The sequence below is a fragment of the Chiloscyllium plagiosum genome, chromosome 11 (assembly GCF_004010195.1).
Source record: "Chiloscyllium plagiosum isolate BGI_BamShark_2017 chromosome 11, ASM401019v2, whole genome shotgun sequence".
Lineage (NCBI taxonomy): Eukaryota > Metazoa > Chordata > Chondrichthyes > Orectolobiformes > Hemiscylliidae > Chiloscyllium > Chiloscyllium plagiosum.
In genome coordinates, this window is record NC_057720.1 from 16,950,598 (window position 1) to 16,966,313 (window position 15,716).

General features: G+C 40.3%; 1 protein-coding gene across 4 annotated transcripts in view; it reads left to right on the forward strand.

The window, feature by feature from the left end:
* The window catches only part of cdc7 (cell division cycle 7 homolog (S. cerevisiae)), a 98,502-nt gene that overhangs the window by 42,889 nt on the left and 39,897 nt on the right, over positions 1 to 15,716 (forward strand). For all 4 annotated transcript variants that reach the window (XM_043698773.1, XM_043698774.1, XM_043698776.1 and 1 more), the window contains 4 exons: positions 2,656 to 2,791; positions 13,484 to 13,577; positions 13,678 to 13,820; positions 14,315 to 14,549. In XM_043698773.1, the coding sequence (XP_043554708.1) occupies positions 2,656 to 2,791; positions 13,484 to 13,577; positions 13,678 to 13,820; positions 14,315 to 14,549 (608 nt within the window). The remainder of the gene's footprint in view (positions 1 to 2,655; positions 2,792 to 13,483; positions 13,578 to 13,677; positions 13,821 to 14,314; positions 14,550 to 15,716) is intronic.

Sequence of the window (15,716 nt, forward strand, 5' to 3'; positions counted from 1 at the left end):
CCCCCCACCCTCCTCTAGCTTCTCTCTCCACGCTTCAGGTTCTCTGCCTTTATTCCTGATGAAGGGCTTTTGCCCGAAACGTCGATTTTGCCTGTCCTTGGATGCTGCCTGAATCGCTGTGCTCTTCCAGCACCACTAATCCAGAATCTGGTTTCCAGCATCTGCAGTCATTGTTTTTACCTTCTAATGCCATCAGTCAATAGTGAGAGTTTTATCAGAATCATACAGTAAAAAAGGAGCCCTTCAGACAATCCAAGTCTGCACCAACCCAAAAAATACTACTCTAAATCCACCCTAGTCCCACTCGTCAGCATTTGGCCCATAGCCTTTGATGTTGTAACATTTAAATAGCTCATCCAAGTATATTTTAAAGGTTGTGAGGCTTCCCACCTCAACTACCCTCTTAAGTAATGTATTCCAGATTCCCCACCATCCTTTGGATGAAAACAGATTCCATACATAGAATAATAGAGATGTACAGCATGAAAACATACCCTTCGGTCCAACCCATCCATGCCGACCAGATATCCCAACCCAATCTAGTCCTACCTGCCAGCACTCGGCCCATATCCCTCTCAACCCTTCCTATTTATATACCCATCCAGATGCCTCTTAAATGTACTATCCTCCGCCACTTCCTCTGGCAGCTCATTCCATAAACGTACCACCCTCTGCGTGAAAAAGTTGCCTCATGGGTCCCTTTTATGTCTTTCCCCTCTCACCCTAAACCTATGCCCTCGCGTTCTGGACTCCCCCACCCCATGGAAAAGACTGTCTATTTATCCTGTCCATGCCCCTCATGATTTTGTAAACCTCTATAAGGTCACCCTTCAGCCTCCGACACTCCAGGGAAAGCAGCCCCAGGTTATTCAGCTTTTCCCTATAGCTCAAATCCTCCAACCCTGGCTACATCCTTGTAAATCTTTTCTGAACCCTTGCAAGTTTCATAACATCCTTCTTATAGGAAGGAGACCAGAATTGCATGCAATATTCCAAAAGTGGTCTAACCGATGTCCTGTACAACCATAACATGATCTCCCAACTCCTGTACTCAATACTCTGACCAATAAATGAAAGCATACCAAACGCCGCCTTCACTATCCTATCTACCTGCGACTCCACTTTCAAGGAGCTATGAACCTGCACTCCAAAGTCTCTTTGTTCAGTAACATTCCCCATGACCTTATCATTAAGTGTGTATGTCCTGCTCTGATTTGCTTTTCAAAAATGCAGCACCTCGCATTTATCTAAATTAAACTCCATCTACAATTCCTCAGCCCATTTGGCTCATCTGACCAAGATCCCGTTGTAATCCAAGGTAAATTTCTTCGCTGTCCCTTACACCTCCAATTTTGGTGTCATCTGCAAACTTACTAACTATATCTCTTAGGCTCACATCCAAATCATTTGTATACCTGACAACAAGTAGTGGACCCAGCACCGATCCTTGTGGCACTCCACTGGTCACACGTCTCCAATCTGAAAAACAACCCTCCACCATCACCCTCTGTCTTCTAGCTTTGAGCCAGTTCTGGATCCAAAAGCTAGATTTCCCTCGTTCCTTTTACCTTAAACGTATGCCCCCTTGATATTGTCCCTACAATTAACCAGAACAGTGCTCTCTATCCACACTGTTCATGCCTCTTAATCATACACCTCTCGATCAGGTCCCTTTTCAGCCTTCTTTGCTCCAAAGAAAACAACTGAAGCTTCTCCAGCCTCTCTTCATTGTTAAACTGCTCCATCCCAAGCAACATCCAAGTGAATCTCTTCTGCATATCCTCCAGTGCAATCACATACATATTGGTGACCAGGACTGCACATAGTACTCCAGCTGTGGCCTAACCAACGTTCAGTGCAGCTCCAGTGTAATCTTCCTGCTCTTACCATGCCACAGCAAATAAGGGCAAGTGGTCTTCCTGCCACCTTAACTCTCTTTATTAACCTGCCACCTTCAGGGATCTGTGGACAATCTCTCTGTTTCTCTGACCTTTCTAGTCTCCTGTAATTCATAGAGTACTGCCTTCCGCTAAAGCTACCAGGATCAAATTCATCTGACACTGATCTACCTATTCTTACCAACTTATATATACCCTTCAGTCATTGAAAACCTTTTCACTGACAACAACCAGGCCAATCTTCATGTCATTGGCTTACTTATCATCACCTTTCTGCCCCCATTTTCTTCTATATGATTTTTATGTTTATAAACCAAAAGGGACCAGCATTGATAACTAAAAGAAAAATGAATCGTCTTGCCCCACTGCTTGATATTAGATTTCTGGTATTGGAGTAGTGTTCCAAATATCTTTTTAATGTAGGCTTCGTGGTATGATGTGCACTAACGCACAGTCAAATTGACTGCTTTTATCAAAATCCACCTGCTTTTGCTGTACATATTTTTGGAAGCTGGGACACAACCAGTTAGTTTGGCGCCAAGCATTGTAAACTGTACAGTTTAAAATCTCTTGAGTTTTTTAATGGCATGCAAAATATGTGACTCATTGCTTCTAGAGATTCTATATATATTTCTTTTTGTATTTTGTTTACATGTTTCATATGTAGGTACCTGGCTGCAAAATTTGACAAACTCTTGGTTATTTCAGAAAAAGTTGTTTTTGCTGTTTAAGATTTATTATTTCTAACTTTTCTCAGGTACATTCAGTTCTGTGTATTTGGCTACTGCTCAGTTGAAGTCAGGAATGGTAGAGAAGTTTGCACTTAAACATCTAATTCCCACGAGCCATCCAGTGCGAATTGCTGCTGAACTTCAGTGTCTGACAGTTGCTGGGTCAGTATCAACACCTATATTTTTCTGTTGCTTCATCTGTCAGCTTTTGCACAATGTGTCGAAGCTAATGACAAAATTTTATTTGCATGACTGTTCTCTGAATAGCAGCTACTTAACAAGTTTCCTATCTGCTAATTTTTTGCATCCAATTAGTAGTGGTATTCTTTTATAGGAATGTAAACAAAACAGTAAAAATGGAAAAATGCAAAACATTGGTCATATTTCATACAAAGATATTTAATGATCCTTTGCTTTGTTGAAAATATAATGAATGCTTTATAGAAATTCTGTACTTTGCTTTGTGGTTGTAGAAACACTGTTTTGACTGCAGATTTGACCGAGGTATTGTTAAAATTCCATGTATGTGGCTCTATCACTATGCTTGTTTGAAAAGAAATATTTGGAGCAAATATGCTGAAATCTAACTTTAAATCCACAATGATTTTTGTCCTAATTTTCAAATTTCTATAGTAAGCCTATTATGTCCAGGTATATTATCAAGCCATCATAAGTCATACAGACCTAAACTAGGAATCTGACTGACAAATGGTAACATTACAAATTGAGAATATGCTTTTCCTTTTTTCCTAATTTCTCTCAATAGCCTCTTGAAGGTGGTGAATTGTTATTGAATACAATTTTACTAATAGTACTTTGGATGCACCATTTTTAATTTTGAGTTCTAGACAGTATATTTTAGAAAGGAACTTGACTATTGAAGGCACCGATGTTAAACTAGTCCTGTACTTAATTCTTGTAATATCTTTCAGTAAGTTCCACTGAAAATATAGTGATGAAGACTAAGACCTCGTTTACTGTCTGTTCAATACCACAATCCTTGGGATGAAGACAATATGAATTCTACTTGTTCAGAGTATTGCAGCAAGGATCATTCGCAAAGGGATTCATTCTAATACCAACTTAGGTCCATACTTAGTTGCACAAAATTGGGGCGGGACAGTGGTTAGCATTGCTGCCTCTTGGCGCCAGGGACACTGGTTCAGTTCCAGCCTTGGGTGACTCTTTATCTATGTGGAGTTTGCACATTCTCCCCTTGTCTGCATGGGGTTTCTGAACAGTGCTCCGGTTTCCTCCCACAGTCCAAAGTGCAGGTTAGATGGATTGGCAATGGAAAATTGCCCCATAGTATTTGGGGATGGGCACGCTAGGTGGATTGCCAGACGATAAATGTGGAGTTACAGGGGCTGTGGGATGTCGATCTGTGTGGGTGCTCTTCAGAGGGTCTATGTAGACTTGACTGGCTGAATGGCTCTATCTGTACTGTGGGGATTCTATGCAGATGTACATTTACTCAGCAGTCACATGAGCCCCATTTCTCTTTAAAGTCAAATGACTTGTTTTATGGTGACCTTAGACACCATAAGATTTATTGGATCTCTGCTGTAGTCTTTCATAATAACAGACCCCTGACTCAAGACAGTTAATGTCTTCTCAATGGATAATTTAATGTAGACCAGCCACAAAGTGACACTGGAAAGACCTGCTGATATCGTGATAATGTATATTACTGTATGAAAAGAGGGAGATGGAGAAGAAAGTAGTGCCAATAGCTTTCAAACAGTATTGTCTTTTAAAGCTTTATTTAAAGTTGGTCGTTATACAGTTGGTGAAGGTGGGTTCAAAGTTGGCCTGTGGTTTTTCATGAATTTCCATATGATTCATGGTTTAGATTCTTTTTGATAGATGACCATGCAAGTAAACTGCCACCCTAATGCCACTCATCAAAATAAACTGAAAATAAACAGTCTGATGCAAGACCTGGAACTATACAGAAGGCCAATAACGTCTGCGATGACAAACTCACTTAATAGGAGCTGAAGGAGACCATTCTGCTGCTCAAATTTGCTCCGCCATTCAATAAATCATGGCTTCCCCGATTGATTGCTCCACATTCCTGCCTATTCCAATAAGCTCTCACCTCCTGGCATATTAAGAATCAGTCCATCTTTGCCTTTTAAAAAAAATTCAAAGACTCTGCTTCCACTACGTTTTGACGAACAGTGTTCTGTAGATTTTCAAAACTTAGACCCCTTATTTTGAAACAGAATCGTAGTTCCCATATGGCAACAGAGTAGCAACAGAATAGCAGGGCTGCATGCAGGCTCTAGTGCCAGGTGCTCATCTGCTCCCAAATGCTTTCTTTACTTTTCCTTTTTTTGTTCATTTTCTTTAAAGCCTTTTGTGACAGTTTAATCAGTGGCATTAGGGTGGCAGTGAAAGCAGGCCAAGTGCAGAATGGCAGCAAGCTCCCAACAGGCAGTGGGGGTGGACGTGATTCCTCCCGGTGTTTGGAGGCCGCAGCAGCAAGGATGTAGCTCAGCATTCGGGACCAGCGTCAGCAAAGCTCTTCCAGCAATTGGAGGTGGCAGCAGCGGACAATTCAAGATGGTGGCACCATCAAGGTGACATTTGGAGAAGGGCGGTTGGAGTGGGACCTCTGGTTGCAGTCGGCCCAGAGCAGGGATTCCTGGCATTGACAAGGCGGCAGCGGAGCCAGTACGCTTCTGGTTACAGTCACGGCAGGCCCGGAGCAGGAACTCTGGTCATCGCCGAGGCAGCTGCAGCAGTTGCTGATTGTGGTAGGACCTGAGCCAGGGGCTCCTGTTTATCAGTGAGGCAACAGCGGAGCCACGGACTCCTGGTTGTGGTCGTGACAGGCCCAGAATCGGAACTCCTGATTATTGACGTGGCAGCTCCTGGTTGCGATAGGCCTGGTCTCCTGGTTGTTGGTGAGGTGTAGGCAGCAGGCAGCAGAGCTGGAGACTCCTGATTGTTGGGGGAGAGTGGGTTCAACACAAGACCCAGCATCAGTGTTGGCAAGATGGGCCCAATGGCAGAGAGGTGGCACCTAAATCGTGGAAACTCCTACATTGGTGGTTCCAGTGCAGGCGGTGGAGGTACAAATGTTGTTGGTAAGCTGGCTCAGGCCACACAGCGGAGGCAGTAGAAAATGATGGACTGTCCTTTTTCACTCTTAAACTATTCAAAATAACACTGGATTGTGATGACAATTGAAGGTTCTCTCTGTATTTTACTGTATTTTACACTGTAAAATGCAAGTGACAATAAATTATCCATTTCAATTCAAATATCTTATCCACATCCACCTCTCTAAAGACCTGTCAAGATTTTGCTTGTTTCAATAAAGTCATTCTTGATCATCCATTTAACATATCGGTACACCTTTGTGACCTTTTTGTGTCCATTTGATAAGCTCCCATTGCTGTATAATTACTATTAGTGGGCCTGTGAGCACATCTCACAACTGATTTCTTATCTTTATCATATCTCATTTCTCCCTAAATATGATGTCCTGAACTTTGTTCATCCTTCTGTATTGTGCTGATACGATTACTTATTAATAGAGCCAACTCTCCACATTGTCCTAGTTTTGTAGCCTACCTCAATATCTTGTTTCCTTCAATATTCAGATCCCCTATCAAATTATGTCACTCTGCAGCCAAGTCTGTGCGATGATATTAGATTGTATTTATTCTTTCATGATCAGTCATCTGTTGTTTTCACTGCTGCATGCTTTCGGCCATAGACCCTTCAGCTTTTTCCTTCAATTATTTTTGTAACCTTTAGCCTTACCTGTTGATTTAATCTTAGGGTAGGGTAGAAAGCACAAACCTGTCAGTTTTTAAACGTTATCTCTCTTGCTGTGTCGCTGTGCTCTGCTTTACCACATCTTCCTAAATTTAACCCCAACCCTCAGTATTTGGTTTAAAAGCTTCTTTCATTTGCTACTTATGCAGTATACTACTAGAACACCAGCTATAGCATGGTTCAGGTGTAGCTTCATCCCAACATATGGTTCTCATTTTCCCTAACATTGGTGCCAGTGTCCCAAGGACTAGTGTCCATTTCTCCCACACCAATCTATAAGACAAGTATTCATTATTGTAAACCTTGCCATAATTCAGAGATGACTATCTTTTTGAGTATTTATTTCTGATACTGCCTGTACAGAACCCCTCTCCTTGACCCACCAACATCATTGGTACCTATATGGACCACTGAGTGTTCCCCTTGCAAATAGATTTAATGCAGGTGGGAAGACTAAATTAAATGGTAGAACCTGTAATAGCATACAAAGGGATCAACATGTAAAGGTCCACAGTGCCTGAAAGGAGCAGCACAGTGAATGAGGTGTTCAAGAAGTCAGATGATATGTTTGCCTTCATCGGTTAGGGAATATTGTATAAAAATTGGTGAGTCATGTTGCAGTTGTATAAAACTTTAGTAAGGTCGCATTTGGAATATTGTGTACACTTCTGGTCACCAGATAACCAGACTGATGTAGAGGCTTTAGACAAGGTATAGAAATGGTTTAGCAGGATGTTGCTTGGTTTGGAGGGTATATTAGCTGTGAGGAGAGAAAGGACAAACTTGGTTTGTTTTCACTTGAACATCAAAGACTGAGTGGTGACCTGTTGGAAGTTTACAAAATTGTGAGAGTCAGAGTCTTTTAGGCAAAAGTGAGGACTGCAGATGCTGGAAATCCGAGTCGAGATTAGAGTGGTGCTGGAAAAGCACAGCAGGTCGGGCAGCATCCGAGGAGCAGGAAAATCGACGTTTGGGGCAAAAGCCTGATGAAGAAAAACGTTGATTTTCCTGCTCCTCGGATGTTGTCTGACCTACTGTGCTTTTCCAACACCACTCTAATCTAGTCAGAGTCTTGTCCCAGGGTAGAAATGTCAATTACTTGGGGATGTACGTTTAAGAAAAAGCAGGGTAAGTTTAGAAGACATGTGAGAGGCAGGTGTTTTTACAGACTGTGGTAGGTGTGTGGAATGTGCTGCCCATGGAGGGGGACAATGGCAATGTTTAAGAGGCATTATGACTGATATATAAATAGGCAGAGATAATAGGGGTACAGACAGCAGAGCAGCAAAAGATTTTTAGTTTAGAAAGGCATCATGTGTTGGCACAGTATTGGTGGTCAAGAGGGCCCATTCTTTTGCTGGACTGTTCTTTGTGTATCTAAAGTTCTTGATTAGTGAGGGGATTGAAAGTTGCAGGGGGAAGGCAAGAGAAGGGGTCTGATAAACACCACAGCCATGATTGAATGGTGAAGCAGACTCAATGGGCCAAATGGCCTAGTTCTGTTCCTAAAACCTATTTTGATGGCTGAAGCAATTTGCTGCATTTTTTATGCATATGTCTGGTGGCATGGAGAGTTTCTCACTATTCAGCAATGAATTGATGATTGAGGGGCTATAGCTTGTTAATTTGTTTAGTAACACTCAGTTCACCAAATTTATATTCAACTTCCTAAGTTAGCAAATGTGCCAAACAAACTGGATGTCGAGCATTCTCATCGTAGAAGTCAAAGATGGTGCTTGGTGAAATTAGCTCACTGCTAGCTGTGAAGAGCCCGTGGGTAGGCGGTTGGTGTGGCGGCATGCTCCTTTTGCTGTTTTCACCTGGAAAAATAGGTTCCAGCCACTCCTTATGACTCGAAATCTCCAGTCCTGGCAACATCCTGGTGAATCTTTTCTGAACCTTCTCCAATTTAGAAAACCGCTAGTGTGATACCCCTATTCAAAAAGAGGAGGCCAATTAATGGGTAACTATAGACCAATTAACCTAACATCTGGAAAATTTTTAGAATCATTTATTAAGGAAGTACGAGTAGAACATTTGGAAAATTATAATTTAATCAAGTAGAATTAGCCTGGCTTCATGAAAGGGAAATTGTGTCTTTATTAGAGTTTTTCAAGAAGCCTCAACCTTCTCGAAAAGTTGGGGAAGGTTGAGGGGAACCTTTAGCCCGAGGGGAATCAGTAGATTTGCCACATTTGGACATCCAAAAGACATCTGACAAGGTACCACACAAAAAATTAAGTCATATAATAAGACCCTATGGTATTGGCATGAATAGAGAATTGGCTCATGGGCAAGAAACAGCGAGTGGGGATAATGGGTTCTTTTTCAGGTTGGAAACCCAATGACCACTGCAGGGATCAGTGCTCGGACCGCCACTGTTTGCAATAAATTTTTATTGACTTTGAGGAAGGAAATTAATGTTACTCTAGCCAAATTTGCAGGCAACACAAAAATAGGTAGAAAGTTGAGAAGAATGTAATTTACAGAAATATTGATATGCTATGTAAGTGGGCAAAAAGTTGACAAATGGAATATAACGTGGGAAAATGCAACGTTTATTTTGGAAGAGGGAACAAAAGAACAAAATATTACTTAAATTGAGAAAGCTGCAACACAAGAGGACTTGTGGGTGCTTGTGCATGAAACACAAAAAGATAGCACTCTGATGCAGCAAGTTATCAGGAAGCTTAATGGAATGTTGGCCCTTACTTCAAACGGGTTGGAGTAGGGAAGTCTTAATGCAGCTGTACAAGGTGAGACCACATCTGGAGTATTGTGAACAGCATTGATTCCCTTATTTAAGGAAGTATATCATTTCATCAGTGACAGTTCAGAGAAGGTTTGCTGGGATAATTGCTGGCGTGGATGGATTGTCTTATGAGCAAAGGCTAAACAGGTTGGAACTCTACTTAATGAGTTTAGAAGAATGAGAGGTGATCTCATTGAATCTTAGAGGATTCATAAGGGTAAATGCTGAGAGGATGCTGCCCATGCCAGAATATTGTGAGTAATATTGGGCCCCATACCTCAAATGTATTGGCCCTAGAGCAGGTCACGAGAATGATCCCAAGAGGCTTAACATGTGGAACATTTGAGAACTCTGGGACTGTACTTAATGGAGTTTAGAAGGATGAGGGGGGTTGGAGAGATCTGATTGAAACTTACAGAATACTGAATAACCTGGACAGCGTGGATGTTGGGAAGATGTTTCCATGAGCAGGGGTGACGAAGACCTGAGGGCACAGCCTTCGAGTAAAGGGAAGACCCTTTAGAACAGAGATAAGGAGAAATCTCTTTAGCCAGAGAGTGGTGACTCTGTGGAAACTATTGCCACAGAGGACTGTGGAGGACAGGTCATTAAGTATATTTAAAATTGAGATAGGTATATTGTTGATTGCTAAGGGGATCAAAGGGTACAGGGAGAAAGCGGGAAAATGGGGTTGAAAAACCTATCAGCCATGATTGAATGGCAGCGCAGACTCCATGGGCTGAATGGCTGAATTTCTGCTCTTATGGTCTTGTGACCAAAGGGCATAGTTTCAGAATAAAGGGGTGTCAATTGAAGATGGCGATGATGAGGAATTTCTTCCCTGAGGGTTTTGACCCTTTGGAACTCCTTGCCACAGAGCTGCAGGGGCGGAGTCCTTGTGTATTTTTAAGGCTGGGGTAGATAAATTCTTGATCAGTAGAGGAATCAAGGGTTTCGAGGAAAGGAGAGGAAAGTGGATGCGAATAATGTCAGATCAGCCATGATGTTATTGAATGCCAGAGCAAGCTCAAGGGGCCAAACAGCCAACCCCTGTTTCTGTTTTGTATGATCTTCTAGAACTAATAAAGCTGCTGCGGTCATCTAAGCTCATGGACCCAACAATAAAATGGATTGTTTTGAGCCAAAATTAATATCCCTCTGAAAGACCACTGGAACTCAGATCTGTATTCCTTAGCTGATACACACCTTTCTGGAAGTTACATCTCGAGCTGAAAAGTTGTCTGCAGAATATTCAGCTTGGAAAAGCAATGAGCAGACTTGGGAATATACAAATGGACAATTTTATCAACAGCTGCATCTGAACAGTGAAAGAGAGACAACAAAACATGAATTTGTGAACAAAAATTGGAAGGCTTGCTCTCTCCCTCTCAGTCTGAAATATGAGCAATGATTTACTGAGAACTCACGACATTTGTAATTTGCCATTTACGGAGGGAAAAACCCAACAGCTAAACAGGTGGACTCTGGACTTCTCATTCTCACTATTCAAAGACTCGCTTTTAAAATAAAATACAACAGTCTATTGCAGATAACCCCTTATTTTGCCCCTATTCTACCCTTTTCTTTGTAAGCTCATTATCAGTGTTTCTGTGTGTTGCACTTTTTATGTAACATTTGTTCCCCTCAAAAAAAACCCTTTGAATAGATTCTCCTTCATTTCTTAGATTTGATTAGGTTTAATTGAAGTATGATGGACATGGGTTTCAAAAAATTGATGCTGCAGACCGAGGGATTTGTAAGATGGGGAGCTGTGACTCCTCACATGGTCATAACAACTGTCTCACAGGAGATTTATTACCAAGCATCTCCATCAGATACCATGTGCAGTCAATGTTTATCACATAATTGCAACTATCGGTGTAGTATTTCTGGCACCTCGGTAGTACTGCTTCTCATAGATCTCCCAGAGCTCATGCTTAAAAGGAACTACAACACTCAGCAGCTTATGTACCATCACGTCATTGGGCTTTTATGGGACAATCACAGCGAACAATCACAAAAGCTGACCTTTTGAGCTCAGCCCCATTTGTCTGTCCAGTCAGATTTGCTGGCATCAGCCAATGTGCTGTCTCCATTGTGTAGGCTTGTTGGTTCTAGTTATGCTTTACCCCTTTATCTCTAAGCATCTAACAAGCCAGACTTCTTGAGCTGAATAACATGGGAAAATTTCACCTCTAATACTGTCAGTGTTTGTGCAAACTGATGACTGAGTCAAGTAACAGAAGTTTGTATTTCCAGAGCTTGGAGGAAGGAATTTTTTCTGCCAGATACACCTCCATATGGTTGTTGTCGTGAACATTCTTGCTTTTAGCTAACAGGATTGTGCCTGTGAGCGGGCTCCAGAGTTTGAGTATTTATGGCATGTTAATGAGTGCACAACAGGTTCCTGACCATGAAGATTTGGAAAACTAAACCACCTGAAAGGTTCTGAGAACATTATGGCAAAACATAATGCCATCAGAAAACTAAGTTCTTTCCTCCCACTGAAGTTCTCCCACCAACCCTTTTAAAAGCTCCAGGGCGGGCAAGGAAAATTCTGCCTATTAGCACTTGTTTACTCCACAGATGCCATAAGACAGCTTCCATGGTATTTGCTTCTGCATTGGATTCCTGCATTTTGATTCTTTCTTTTTAGAGTTCTTTGCAACATGAAGGTTTAAAACAAGCCACAACTTTTTTATTCATGTCATCAACCAGCTTGATTGTATTCAAATCAAGGTTTTGTTTGTAATGCTTGGTGAGATTGGTGCATATACAAGCAAATACTAATGGATTTTTATTTAAAACATCTCTTCCTGAGGATACTTCTCCTTTTCTTGTTTTTTCCACTCCCTTTTTGTTGGCCTCCTCCATGCTGCCCATCATCCTCAAGGGAAGCATAATTCTACAAACGCCTACAACATCAGCTGCTGGAACACAGAGAAAGAAAGTGGCTGTCCATTTAATACTGATCATAGGGCATTACATTGTGAATCACCTGCTACTTATATGCTCAGCACGTTTCTTAGTGCTCAAAGTATTTTTGGTTATTCGTTAATCACTTATTTGGAGGCACTGTGGTGTTCAAGTACTCTGTGGTGTTGTGATATGGTGATCTAAAATGGTGAGTTTATTCATATCAATAGTGATCTCCTATTAAACTAGCTTAATAAAGGTATCCTTTGTCTTTTAATGCTGGTGCTGTAGACCCCAGTCATGTCTTTTACCTCAGCACTATTTAGTTAACTCTGCTATTGAACACAGGTTGAAATTAAAAAGCAGAAGTGATTAAAAAATCATGACCTGCCATCTTTCATTTGAACTGCCTGCCCTCAATTTAAAAACAATCTATGCGACTCTCATGCGAACATTGCTGATTTAAATTTGCAATTAGTAATTCAATTTAGACAGAACATAACGGGTGCTGTTGATATGGATTTATCTTGCGTCTGGAACAAAGTTGTCATTCTTAATGAGAAACCTTGAACTGAGTTAGAACAGATGTGTTGCGAAGATTGCCTTGATGAGCTGAGGGAACCTATCTGAAAGGAAAAGGGCTTCTTTTGTATTTAGATTACATGGCTATTTTACGCCACATTAAGTACTTTTCTATTAATATACTATTATGACAGATCACTGTTTAATTCTTTTATTTTAATAGAACAAATGGAAGTAATTATATATTATGTTCCCACAGAAATATTTTTCTATATTTGACACCCTTTGAACCTTCACCATAACAAACTATTTTTTAACTCTGTTGAAGCTCATTACGTAACTGACCTCTTCAGTATTTGAGTTTTAATTTGTCAATTCTTGTCTCCAAACTTGTCTACTTCTCTATATCAATTTGTTTACCACTAAGTGTTTTAAACCTTGAGATATTTTGTGATGACTTGGCATCCTTGTTACTTTAATGAGTTGTGCTGCTATTATGAAGTATTTAACTAGTGATAGCTCATGTCAGTTTTCTTTAGAAAAGCAATGTATAGATAATGAGAGGTGGTGGTGTTCTTGACCTTTGTTGAAATCCAGTTTCTTAAAGTCACTTTATATTACGCAACACATACCTATTGAATTATGTTATTGAGAGTTATTGGTGTTTTAAAATAGGCAATGTATCGATCTTTCTTTACCCTCCTAAGTGTAGGGATAGCTTATTGTATATTCTCAAATTTTGACTACTTGCTTTTGACAACCATTGGATAAATACAATTACTAACAGTTATTGCATAATACAATTTGATTTTATGATGAAATAGACTTCCTTCTTGACCATCTTCTGTACCTGTTATTTGCATTTATTCTAGGGGTGAAGACAATGTAATGGGAGTTAAATACTGCTTAAGGAAAGATGATCATGTGGTTATTGTCATGCCATATCTAGAGCATGAGTCCTTTTTGGTAAGTTTATTTATAATTCAATTTGCATTGCCAAGGATTAGCTAAAAATTGAAATGTTCTGGGAATGATTTTAGTTTAAATGAAATGTGTTACTTTTCAGGATCTTTTGAGTTCTATAAAGTTGGAAGATGTACGGGAGTATATGTATAACTTATTAAAAGCCTTGAAACGCATTCATCACTTTGGTATCATTCATCGTGATATCAAGCCAAGTAACTTCCTATATAATGGACGCCTGAAAAAGTATGAATTTCTATCTCATCCCTATGTTATGTAATTAAAACGTATTGTTTGGATGAAGAGAATGCACGTATTATTTCATGCCAGCTACCCTAATAGAAAAAAATGTTGTTTTATTTTGATCCAGGAACAATCCTGAAAAAGAATTGGATATGGTTATATATTACAATGTGCAGCTATCATAAATAAGTACTTTTACAAAACTAGAAACCTTCTTTTCATAAAATATCTGTATCCTGGTGCATGTGGTTTTATCTTAAATTAAAATATTTGTTTTATTGCTTAATTGAGCTTTTAAAAGTTCATTATAATTTTGTCATAGCAACTTTTACATTCTTATTTCATTAGTCTGAAAGAATAGATACCATAGACAACTGAATACTACATAAATTAATTTCTAACTTGCTGAACACACCTAATTTAAGAGAATTGGACAAGATGATTGACTCTTCCCTAATTATTTCATTTTTTTTTATTAATGTCTCATTACATTACAGGTATGCATTAGTGGACTTTGGTTTAGCTCAGGGTACACCTGACACTAAAATAGAACTCCTTAAAGTCGTAAAGACAGAGGACCAACAGGGAAGTAGCTCAAAGAACAAACCGACAACCAGCACTGGAAATAAGCTTCCAAACAGTGGAACAGCGAATAAACCTCTGGCTCAACATGCTTCTGGCAAACAGCCTATTAAAAGGCCCTGGCCTCTTTCACAAGCTAAAAATGGAAAGGTTGTGTCTTGCCCATCTTTCACGTTTATCTTTATAATAGGTTGTATAAAAAAATTGAAGGAACTAACATTGCTGGCACATTCAATTATTGCATGTAAAATTTCTTCAGTCCTTTTTTAAAAGATAATGCTAGCCTCCTATTTTTAACATTGTAATCTAGCATGTGAAAATTTTAGCAATACTCATAAAGTATGATAGGGTTAGGGTTATTGCAGCCCTGAAGCTTATTCGACTTGCAGTAATAGCTGTTGCACTGTTGCAAAATAAAATGAGTAAGGATTGCTGTTTGACATGCTGTAGTTCTTCCATCTTGAGATATATGATCATATTCAAACATGAGAAATGGGAGAATAAACCATGGGGCCCTTGAGCCTGCTTCACCATGGAGTGCCATCATAGCTGATCTTACAAGCCTGGCTGGTTGGCAGAGTGCATGGATAAAAGGATCTTTCTAAGGGAGGCAGCTAGTGACAAGTGGTGTTCCACAAGGCTCAATGTTGGTGCCACAAGTTTTTACTTTATACATTAACGATCTAGATGAAGGAACTGAGAGCATTCTGGCTATATTTGCAGACAACACAAAGATAGGTAGAGGGACAGGTAGTATTGACGAGGCTGGCAAGCTGCAGAAGGACTTGGACAGGTTAGGAGAGGGGTAAAGAAGTGATGTCATGTACCTTTGGTAGGAAGAATACTGGCATGGACTAGTTTCTAAATGGGGAGAAAATTCAGAAGCCTAAAGTGCAAAGAGACTTGGGAGTTCTAGTCCAGGATTCTCTCAAGGTAAACTTGCAGGTTGAGTCAGTAGTTAGGAAGGCAAATGCAGTGATGGCATTTACTTCAAGAGGACTTGAATATAAAAGCAGGAATGCATTTCTAAGGCTTTATAAGGCTCTGGTCAGGCCACATTTAGAGTATTATGTGCAATTTTGGGCCCAATATCTCAGGAAGGATGTACTGGCCCTGCAGCGTGTTCAGAGGAGGTTCACGAGAATGGTCCCAGGAATGAACAGCTTAACATATGAGGAACATTTGAGGACTCAGTCTACACTCGATGGCATATAGAAGGATGAGGGGAGATCTAATTGAAACTTACAGAACACTGAATGGCCTGGACAAAGCAGATGTTTGGAAGATGTTTCCATTGGTAGGAGAAACTAGGGCCTG